The 11,697-nt window shown below is 39.8% G+C and overlaps 2 protein-coding genes across 2 annotated transcripts; both read left to right on the top strand.

The window, feature by feature from the left end:
* The first annotated feature begins 193 nt into the window (after positions 1–193).
* Positions 194–3,708, top strand: LOC141431006 (protein I'm not dead yet-like). Its single transcript, XM_074091937.1, has 4 exons — positions 194–629; positions 1,335–1,528; positions 2,169–2,306; positions 3,514–3,708. Exons 1-4 carry the CDS (start codon positions 602–604, stop codon positions 3,640–3,642), a joined length of 489 nt encoding a protein of 162 aa, XP_073948038.1. The 5' UTR covers positions 194–601; the 3' UTR covers positions 3,643–3,708.
* Positions 3,709–8,814: 5,106 nt separating this feature from the next.
* Positions 8,815–11,697, top strand: LOC141431007 (uncharacterized). Its single transcript, XM_074091938.1, has 2 exons — positions 8,815–8,940; positions 11,384–11,697. Exons 1-2 carry the CDS (start codon positions 8,868–8,870, stop codon positions 11,596–11,598), a joined length of 288 nt encoding a protein of 95 aa, XP_073948039.1. The 5' UTR covers positions 8,815–8,867; the 3' UTR covers positions 11,599–11,697.

The raw sequence follows: 11,697 nt of genomic DNA, 5'->3' as shown, positions 1-11,697 counted from the left end.
AATCAGAGTCCCTTGGGAAGCGTATGTTCGTGGCGGAAGACCAGTGCTGGTTTTCAACCAGCGATATGCTGAGCCGGCACCTTTTTATAGCGGCAACACTTCTTATTGTTATTTTCCTAACCTGTGTAATGTCCATTGCGTTATAAATAAATTATTTTTTTTTTTTCTTTCTTTATCCTAGCAGCTGCGCCATGTTATGTTATTATGGGACACGACAAAGCAAATACAGGTTCAAGCAATCGATTGATGTTTATTATTCTTTTTGAGAGTCCCCTAGCTAACGTTGTCTCTCCTACACACATATAATACACACTAACACTAGTGCAAAGGCACCCACATTCGTTAACATCTTTGTCACATTGTCCTCAAAGGAAATGTGAGACCTTTGTGTTCGTGAACATTACGAGGGACTATCCTCTGTCCTCTTTCCGCGCGGACAGGGGAAGTAAGGGCACACCCACGACAAGTAAAAGTTTTTTTTTTTTTTAATAAGTACAACTTGACTTTAATACCCCTGTTTTATTCTTCAGACGCAATAAACGACCCTCTGCCGACTACAACAAGCAAAGCTTGTTTGAGCTGGAGCGCGGTTCGAGGGAATATGCTCTGGAGTGTCCTATTTACGATAGGTAACTTCCTAGTGTCACCACCTACAAAGTTTCACTTTATTCGGTAGAATCCTTCCTGCTACATTTTTACTATATTCCCAAAACACCTAAAATCCCTATTTTTTCCGCGCCAACGTGGACCTACGTCTGGCTTCCATGAACACCCGGGGTTCCACCTGGATCACTTAGGGAACCTCTGACTTAAATGAACCCAACCACTTGCTGATACCCCTCCTTGTGTCGTAATCCTCATTGCTGAGGGTCGTGTCATCCATGAATCATTTTCCGGCCATTCGCTCTCCATTTGGCACGGTCTTCAGCAGCGTGTGCGGCTTCGTAGACGTTTGTACCCATGTTAATCATAATCATAATTCTTTTATTGCTTGAAAAACGTCTACATTTAATAGTTAACTGTTCATTATTTCACCAATGTGGTATGCAATCAATGTTGTCGCGGATCTGACCTGTCCAGCGCATAGGGCTTCTTCCCCTTGGTCACTTGCCCTGACGTTCCGTGTCATTAGGATTTTTCCTAGGTTCTCCTTCATTTTCCTAGCTATATGACCAAAGAACACGAAGATAGATTCCTTTTCCACAATCGTTCAAACTTTCCCACCTGTAGAAGTCCACGCACGCTCCACGTGCCAATGTGATGTCTGAGTGACTTGCTGATATATTCCAGATTCATTTTAAGACACCTCGTATTAACCTTATTCAACCCTCCAGGCGGCAGCTGCATGACTTTCGAAGTCCTGAAGCTATCAGGCATGTGCGCGGAGCTGGGCCGGTTCCTGCGCCTGTTCGGGGCGTGGCCGCCGGCTGCGCTCGCGCTGGTCGTGATACTCTTTTGCAAAGTTTTCACGGAATTTGCTGACAATTCGTGCGTCGTTCATGCAATGTTGCCAGAGATCGCTAGATTGGTGGGTTTTTATATTATTATTAAGTATTTATTACAACAACACAAAGCATAACATACATTGGACGGCAGCAGGTCTGGACCGGGTCGATGGCGGGTCGGGTCTATTTAAGGTAGGCGTCCACTTATCCGCATCGTACACTTCGGACGTATCGGATTTGTTGCTTTGTATAGAAAAGTGCGATGCTTACGATGCGGACAGGTGGACGCACTTATATGAGTTTCTATACAAAGAATACTACGATCCATTGCGTGCGATGCGTCCGCTGCGTACGATACCGACAAGTGGACGTTTACCTTTACATGGCTGTGTATGAACAACACCACACCGAAGGCGGGTGCGGGGCGGGTCGTGCGCGGGTGCCGCCGTCATTTTCGGTGCAAAATTTTTGAATGCACTGAATATCCAAATTTCATAGTTGGAGTTCGTTCTTACCTGCGTTAGATAGAACTAGGTATACTCGTATATTAAAAAACTTTCAGCCTTTATGTTATTACGAAGGTCTGGCTGCCGCGGGCTCTGGCTCTAGCTGATATGATGATGAACCACTGAGAGGGGCAACGGTATGGATTAGCTCTAACTTAAGTAACTAGCGTTTCAAACCATCGATAAGTACCAAAGTAAACCCCACCCCACTTAACAGAGCGTGGCATCGGAAGTACACCCACACTACCTGATGCTGGCAGCGACTCTGGCCAGCTCGCTGCCTTGCCACCTGGTCACCGGGACACCGGCCAACGCGATGGTCAGCCAATACGTCCACATACCACCTTGGAGGATGGTAAATAAATAAAACAATATTACCTCATCATCATCATCATCCCAGCCTATATACGTCCCACTGCAGGGCACAGGCCTCCCCTCAGAAAGAGAGGGCTTGGGCAGTTGTTCCCACGCGGGCTCAGTGCGGATTGGGAACTTCACACACACCATTGAATTGCTTCGCAGGTTTGTGCAGGTTTCCTCACGATGTTTTCCTTCACCGTAAAGCTCGTGGTAAATTTCAAATGTAATTTCGCACATGAATTCCGAAAAAATCAGAGGTGCGAGCCGGGGTTTGAACCCACGACCCTCTGCTTGAGAGGCCATATATCAAACCACCTATACAACCTACCACCACCACCACCTATATTACCTAGACAATCAAAATAATCAACATTTAGAAGTATAATGATAATAATCAACGTTGTCATCACGAATGCCTTATATTTATACTAGCTTTTGTCCGCGGCTACGCCCGCCTGGAATTCGGTTATTGCGCGCTGTTCCCTCGGGAACTGTGCATTTTTCCGGGATAAAAAGTAGCCTATGTCACTCTCTGGTCTTTGAACTATCTCTATGCCAAAAGTCACGTCGATTCGTCGCTCCGTTTCGACGTGAAAGACGGACAAACAAACACACACACTTTCGCATTTAAATCATTAGTATGGACTTTTAACACTATGCAAAGTAATGTTATACGAATTCATAATTATGCAAAATACGTTATGCCAATTTAAATTAAGCCCCACTAATATTATAAATGCGAAAGTTTGTAAGTCTGTTTGTTTGTTACTACATCACGTCTAAACCATTGAACCGATTTAGATGAAATTCGGTGTACAGATAATTTGAGTCCCGGAGAATAACGAAGGATATTTTTTAGCTAGCGATATCTACCGACCGAATCGATATGGCGGCGTTTCATGATATGCCTAGGAATTTCATGATCTGCATAAACTAGCCAAATCATGAAATGGCGGCGATTCACGATATGCCTAGGAATTTCATGATCTGCCTAAACGTCACTAGGCAAATCGTTAAACGGTGAGTTTTGACCGATATGGCGGAGTACTTTAGCCAATTCATGAAATGGCGCCATTTCACGATATGCCTAGGAATTTCGTGATCTGGCGGATTTTACGATCGGCCGCCGACATCTTTAACGAACGGCTAGTTATTATTATATAATACGAATTGATATATAACCTTAAAAAGCTGTGTCTTAGTTGTCAGCAGGTGTGGGCCCGATGGTAATCGCGTCGGTGGTACCCTGGTTCACGGTCAGCATCTGGTCGAAGGCCGTGTGGGCGGATGTCAGCTCCTACCCGCCCTGGGCGAGAGAACACATAATATAGCTGTTGTACAAGACATTCTGCAGCGATAAGGCCTATTGCTTACCTTGGAAAATCTCTAGGTTTTAATTAAATACTGAACACCTCAAAAATATTTTTTTCATTTTCATCCCAGCCTATATACGTCCCACTGCTGGGCACAGGCCTCCTCTCAAAACAAGAGGGCTTGGGCCATAGTTCCCACGCGAGCCCAGTGCGGATTGGGAACTTCACGCGCACCATTGAATCGCTTCGCAGGTTTGTGCAGGTTTCCTCACGGTGTTTTCCTTCACTGTAAAGCTCGTGGTAAATTTCAAATGTAATTCCGCACATGAATTTCGAAAAATTCAGAGGTGCGAGCAGGGGTTTGAACCCACGACCCTCTGCTTGAGACGACAGGTCAACCACTAGGTCATTTTTCATTTCGATGGCAGCAAAGTAAAAGAAGACATCTACAAAATTGCAATTTTACAGGAGAGCGTATTTAGTACAAAATATCGATAACTTTGAAATTAATGGACCGATTAACATGAAATTTTCTATGATGCATTAAAATAATGTTCTTTAGTGATTGTTTACAGATATTTTTGCTGTAGCATTATTTTACAGAAAAATTGTAGATGTATTTGTTTACTTTGAAAGAGTTTAAACGTAGAGGAAGACATCTGCCAGATATCCGTTTATGCGTTGTAATGAAAAAACGCCTGTTCCATTAGAAATATCGAATAAGTTGTGGTAATTTAAACTTATAAGAGTATTTAGATATAATCTAAATGACATGCAACGAGTATACACCCTTTTTTTGATATTTTTTTGCAGATGTCTCTATTTACTTTGCATTTATCATTTTATTCATTTTATTAAATGAGTTATCTACCACTAAACTTCATGTCTGTCTATCATATAAATTCATTTATTTCGATTAAAAAAGACGTAAAAAAGGACAAAAAAAGCTAGGAACCCTAAAATAAAAATAAAAAACATTACATTTTTTTTTTGTTATTTTAATGTTTTTTCATAGTAAAAAAAAAAAAATTTTAAAGTTTTACATTAGAATATGTAATTAAATTACTATTAAATAAATGAACAGTGTAAGTACAAAGTACAAATAATGAAATTACAAAAAATAATAAAATACAAAACAATATAAATTTTAGAAAAAAAAACAGTGTGTACTGTAATTTAATATATATAATTTTTGTTTTAAAACAACTAACATAAATGTGTCCATTACATGAAATAATGTTATTATTATTATATTATTATTATATTATATTATAAGTAAACAATATAATGCTTTAATGAATGTGAATAAGTCCAAAATTATCATCAATGGCCACATTGATCAAAGGCCCATCATCGTTAGTGAAAATTTCTTGAATTTGTTTCGGAGTACATAGATACATATATCTCGGCCAGATTTTGCAGTTAGGTAGAAACAACTTTGAGATGAGAAGAAGACCAAGAGGGGAATTCAGCTAGGCTGGGCATCATTCGGAAAGTTTTCTCGTCACTTATACCGCAATGTCTAAAAACGCAAGTTTTTAACCAGTTCGTCCTACCTGTCATGACATATTGACCTGAAACGTGGATACTCATAGTACGGCTTATCCACCAGTTCAAGGTAGCTCAGCGGGCTATGGAACGAGCTATGTTTGGAGTTTCTCTGAAGGATAAAATCCGCAACGAGACTATCCGACACAGAACTAAGGTTATCGACTTAGCTCAGAGAATTATAGCAAGTTGAAGTGGCAGTGGGCTGGTCATATCAGGTGAAGAACCGACAACCGCTGGACTTCTTGAGTGGAGACCGCGTCTCGGCAAACGTAGTTTAAGACGCCCTCCGGCCAGGTAGAGGGACGATCTGCGAAAAGCTGCTGGTAGAAGCTGGATGTATCTAGCGGCTAGATTCTAGCTGAAGACAGGGCGCAACGGCGCTCTGTAGGGCACGCCTATGTCCAGCGATGGACTGCTATTGACTGATAATCAATAATAGAATCGCTATGTTACTACTTCTACCTATTAGGAAAAAACAGATTGCTCGTCATCATCAGTCAAGATCTGAGGCCCTATTGCCTAATATTTCTGAAGCTCGCGATCGCAATCAAATGACAGATTTCACATACTAAAACTGTCATTTGATTGCGATAGCGAGCGCCAGAAACCTTAGGCAATACAGCCTCTGTTCAGGCATGTCGTTTCAAAAAAGCGGTAAGCTGCAAGCAATAGAAACTTGAGTAGTTTAGGACTACATAAATTCATTATGTTAATAATATATCTATTTGTTTAAATATTTTAAGAAAAAACAAAACATTTGCTCATAGAAATAAGAAATAATACATTTGTAGATTAAGACATATGCAAAAAGTATGACGTATAAACGTACAAGTGGCATTTGTCCGTGTTTACGTCGGGCCGTAACCGCAAAACAAAATTAATTTACTACGGTTACGATCTCATTACCAGCGCTAATATTTCAACAATTAACACTATAATATAACATGATTGTGTCACAGGTACTCATTTTCATAGGTATCTTGCATTGTTTTCTTAAAATTTGTCAAATCCGAATGTGACAGGTGACTGATGACTTCATTGACGTGTCAAGCATCCTGTCAAAGCTCCGACGTAAAAGCGGGTAAATTCAAATGTCTGTTTCTACGGCGATGTTTTTTTAAAAGCTCGTGTAGATGTTCTCTTTTACGTGCCAAATTTTCTTCATTATTTTGAAATTTGAAATATTTTTTTAACAGACTTGTAGATATGGTTGAAATAAGTATTTTTTTGTAAAAAAGCATTTTTGAAAAAAAATGTAGATGTCTGTATCTACTTTGCTGCCATCGATTTTAAGTTAGTTTATTGCATTTATTTTCGAATACCTTCATTATCCTCCTGAGCCCTCGCGTAATTTATATAGGATCAAGTGAAATCAATTAATACTAAGAATAACGCCCGAATGTACTTTATAAAGTACAAATTGTTCATTGAATAAAGAATTTTAAGATTTTTTTAATAAAATCCAAAATAACAAAGCTACTTAGTGATCTACATCCAGGTCTCGTATTGAAAGTGAAAATGTTAGCAAATACGTTGAACAAAGGCCTCCCCCTGAGAACGCCACAATGAACGACAACTCGCCACTTGCATCCACCGGTTGCTTGCAACTCGCGCGATAGCGTCAGTTCACAGTGGGAGGCCTGCCATCGCTTCGTCTTCCTGTTCGTTGTCACCACACGAGTACCTTTCTCCCCCAAAGGTTTATTTACAATACAATACAATACAATACAAATATTCTTTATTGCACACCATAAAGCAGTAAAATACTTATAATATAAACACTTAGATTAAACGATGTTAATCCGACAGTTTTAACTATTAATTAATTATACCTATTTTTTTTTATTTGACTGGATGGAAAACGAGCAAATGGGTCTCCTGATGGTAAGATCACCACCGCTCATAAACATCTGCAACACCAGGGGTATTGCAGACGCGTTGCCAACCTAGAGGCCTAAGATGGGATGCCTCACGTGCCAGTAATTTCACCGGCCTACCTACCTACCTTATATTATGTAGAAAACGTACAGCACAGTCGTCCAAGCTACAGAAAGGCCATACAGTCGCGAACAGGGATTGTTGAGGCACTTGCTATTGTTCATAATTTGGCCGTGTAATGCTATTATATCATATTCATGAAAAAAAATCCTACGAGTATTGAATAGATACCACGACTAAATTAAGCATAACGGCGAGTGACTCAATGAGGGCTATCGTTTTTTGTCTCACTAGATGGCGCACTGTTGCGTGAGGTTTTTATGTATGGCTTTCAAAGTCTGTTATTACGGGCGTAATCATATTTAATACACCTTAAAACCGTACCATAAAAATGTCGAGCATGCCACAGTGTTGCATAGTCCCCGTTTTGTTCGGTAAAAAGGAGGACAAAGGTTTCCGAAAGACAAAAAGGTCTCAAAACACAGACATTCATAGCCCGGAACGCATATTTGCCATAATTAATTTCAGATATTGCAAAATATTCACACAATTATTCTAATGAATTATTAATCCCTAATGAGCGTATACTGAGCCCATCACCTAATTAAACAAAGTATTTCTGTGAAAGCTGACCACGAACGGTTTTATTATATAAAAAATATCCAGAGACAAGAAGCTACAAACTTACAGCTACAGATGGCGCCAGGTTGCTTAATTGATGTTACCATTGTTAATAATATATTTCTAACAATTATAAATAAACCCGCGTAGCTCACTCAAAAACTATGAGATTTGACATTTCGGAGACCTCACGCTACACTAGCGCCTCTAGTGGCGAATTCATTCGCGATAGCCCTCATTCTGATTCGCGATGATACATACGTAAGCTCAAAAAACATAACCCTCCATCGCAGAGTTGGGTAAAAAGGGCTGCAATGTTATGACGGCATGAAACTGTCATTAAACCGGGGACCTTTTGTTTTCTTCGAGGAAAAACACTTGAGTAACGCAGTATAAAGTTATTCCCCGTTCTATGCTAATATTGTTTATTATTCAGTTGAGGCATGTGCGCATTCTTAGGTACTTACGTCACGGAGATGTATTGACAAGACTGAAAAATAGATTAAACGATTTCTTTCATTATTACAAAATTCCGTGAAAACTCGAAAAAGGGTAAGTATTCGTGCGTTTTTTTTTGGGACACATTTTTGTTGTTTGTTGACATGGTAGAAGGTTCTCTACCAGCTTTCAGGTTATCTAGTAAAAGTACAGGATCTAGAAGTAGCAAAAATTCTAAGTATACGATTAGCCTGTGGATGAACCAGTGGTGAAAGAGACTCAGGGGCTGTTTCACCATCCATTGATTAGTGTTAACTGACGGTTAAATGCGATGCCGTCTCCGTCTATTCGGACAAAACAAATAGAGACGGCATCACATTTAACCGTCAGTTAACACTAATTTTAATGGATGGTGAAACAGCCCCTCAGTCTTTTAAGATTTCTTGAAACGACAATACTCCATTTTACACGACTCGACTCTAAAATGAAGACTGTTTTTGCCAAATAAAATAAACCATTAAACTTATCGCCATTAAATAATGGAAAAATCGTGATCCAAATAACAATGGAAACATGTCCAGCGCAAACGTGTGTTTCAGTATAAAATCATGGCGTAGCTAAAACTCACGAACAGAACGTACTCATACGCGAGTCTGAACAGTTCATAATTTATTTAAATTAATTTAAATACCAAGATGAAATACTTTTTCGTTGTTTTGTGCGCATTGGTAGCTGTTGCGGCTGTCCATGGACAGGGGTTCCCGACGAGTAAGTAGAAGACTTTATTTTAAGCGTCTCTATACTTGGTTTGGATAGGTATTTAACTAAATGTAAACAAAACAAAGTCAATGAGGGCTATCGTTTTTTATCTCACTAGATGGCGCACTGTTGCGTGAGGTTTTTAAGTATGGCTTTCAAAGTCTGTTATTACGGGCGTGAAAACAAAGTTTAGATTAAAATCATATTAATACACTTTAAAACCTTACCATAAAAATATCCAGCAACCACAGTGTTGCTTAGTCCCGTTTTGTTCGGAAAAAAGGGAGGAAAAAAGTTTCCGAAAGGCAAAATTGTCTCAAAACACAGATTCATTGCCCCGTAACGCATAATTGCCATCATTAATTTCAGGTAATGCAAAATATTCACAAAATTATTCTAATTATAAATAAACCCGCGTAGCTCACCCAAAAACTATGAGATTTGACATTTCGGAGACCTCACGCTACACTAGCGCCTCCAGCGGCGAATTCATTCGCGATAGCCCTCATTGGTGTCTTAAATATTGAAATTCCCCCATTAAAATATCAAAAAAAATACATTTTTGTATTGAAATACACTAGTTTACTTTGTATTACTATGAATGATAAGTAAAATGTATAAAAACCTTGAATGTACCAAATCTGGCAGCTTAAGTTTATTTACATTTAGTTAAATACCTATCCAAACCAAGTATATTCGACTGTTTTGCTGAATACCTACATAAATACAAATTAATTCGAAAGTAGGTACGGCAGATTTGCGGCGGTAGGTTTGGCGGTTTGCAAGGTCCGCCCGGATTGCTACCACCATCTTGCTCGCTAATCCTGCCGTGAAGCAGCAGTGCTTGCACTGTTGTGTTTCGGCGTGGAGAGTAAGACAGCCGGTGAAATTACTGGCACTTGAGGTACTCCATCTTAGGCCTCTAGGTTGGCAATGCATCTGCCATACCCCTGGTGTTACGGATGTTTATGGGCGGTGGTGATCTCTTACCATCAGGAGACCCACTTGCTCGTTTGCCATCCAGTCGAATAAAAAAAAAGATTCGTTAAAAATATTAAACAGGGACAAGTAGGTAAGTATGTTAAACATCGAAATATTTTAATCTTCCTTTATCTAATATGAATTTTATTTAATTTCGAAATAATTCTTCATTCTTCTGCCCAGAGTATTATTTTTCAATAGATACTAAGTGATGTATTTTTGTAATATTTAAAATAAACTTAAAGACAAACAGTAGTATTTAGAATTAGATGTTCATGGGCTGAGCAGCTAAGTAGTTTGTCTCACTTGCAGAGCTATTCCACTTACACAGTGTCTCAGATATCTAGTAATAAATGATTAGGTATCTGTCTTATCTACGAAGGATAAAAAGAAAGAAAGTTGAAAAAAAACTGACAAGGCGGGCTCTACAAGAATCTAACGAGGCTTGAATTGAGTATACTTAATATAAATTGCATAAATATAGAGACACCGCATCGTCAAATTTCGAATTTTAAAACGAACGTCTTATATGTTAAGATTTTAGCCCTATCCCGTGGGAATATCGGGATAAACATTAGTCAACATGTTGTTCTAGATGTCCAGCTACTTATCTGTAACAAAATTTTATCAAAATCCGTTGAACTGTTTTAGCGTGAAGGGGTTACAAACATACACACACACAAATATCGACTATACGAGTAAGTATATTTTTGGAGTCCAAAAATTTAAATAATTTCCTAATTTACACATAGACAAATCGTTTATATCTAGGTAACGCCTGTTTCAATATTTTTTCTATTTTTTTGTAGTCGGCACGAGCCAGCAGTTCAGTGTTTGCTTTTACGCGTCAAGATCATGGACCTCAAAAGGCGAGTGTATCGCCTATAGCAAGTCCGGCAACGCACTCGCAGTCCAAATAATGCTGTAGGCACCTGTAGGTAGACACCTAACGGACCTAACCTCAACAGCGGTGATCACTTACCATCAGCTGAATTACTTATCAGGGCGTAGGTAGGTACATTGTTGTCACACATCCCGACCCGAAGACTACCGGGCGTACATTAACCGCACCTCAATGCTACGGGTCAGTAACATTGACATAATCTTAACGCGTAAATGCTTGGGGCGCTACTACGGAACTCGAAGTTCGTATCGTATGTACAGTCCCGTCCACAGAAATAACCCATATTAATATTATAAGTAAATGCGAAAGTGTGTGTGATTGTATGTTTGTCCGTCTTTCACGTCGAAACGGAGCGACGGATCGACGTGATTTTTGGCGTAGAGATAGTTTATGGGCCAGAGAGAACAATAGGGTACTTTTATCCCGGAAAAATGCACAGTTTCCGAGGGAACAGCGCGCGATAACGGAATTACACGCGGGCGAAAGCTAGTAATAAAAATATTTCTGTGGTAGGTACGTATTCTAGATAGCTTATTGAAACACCCTAACCATTATATATTTTTCCAGGGAAATGTCCTCCCGGCGAGCACTCCGTGCTCTACTGCCCTCGCAAAGCCGAGCCTAACTGCGAGACCCCCAGCGTGCACGACGGCCCGCCCGGCGCCTGCGACATCCCGGACTGCTTCTGCGACCGCGCGCCGAAGGTGACAGTGCGTGACCTGCGCACAGGCAAGTGTGTGGAACCTTCGCAGTGCCCTCAGAACGTGCTTGAAAAGAACTGAATTACATATACTTAATTAAAAAAATATATATGTCGGACACCGAAGAGATCTACAATGAGATCGTCTAAATTATATCGAGATTAAATGCTTTTTATGTAA

Source organism: Choristoneura fumiferana, chromosome 9 (genome assembly GCF_025370935.1).
Source record: "Choristoneura fumiferana chromosome 9, NRCan_CFum_1, whole genome shotgun sequence".
In the NCBI taxonomy this organism is placed as follows: domain Eukaryota; kingdom Metazoa; phylum Arthropoda; class Insecta; order Lepidoptera; family Tortricidae; genus Choristoneura; species Choristoneura fumiferana.
The sequence above is the reverse complement of the archived record's forward strand: the minus strand, read 5'-3'. Positions and strand labels throughout refer to the sequence as shown.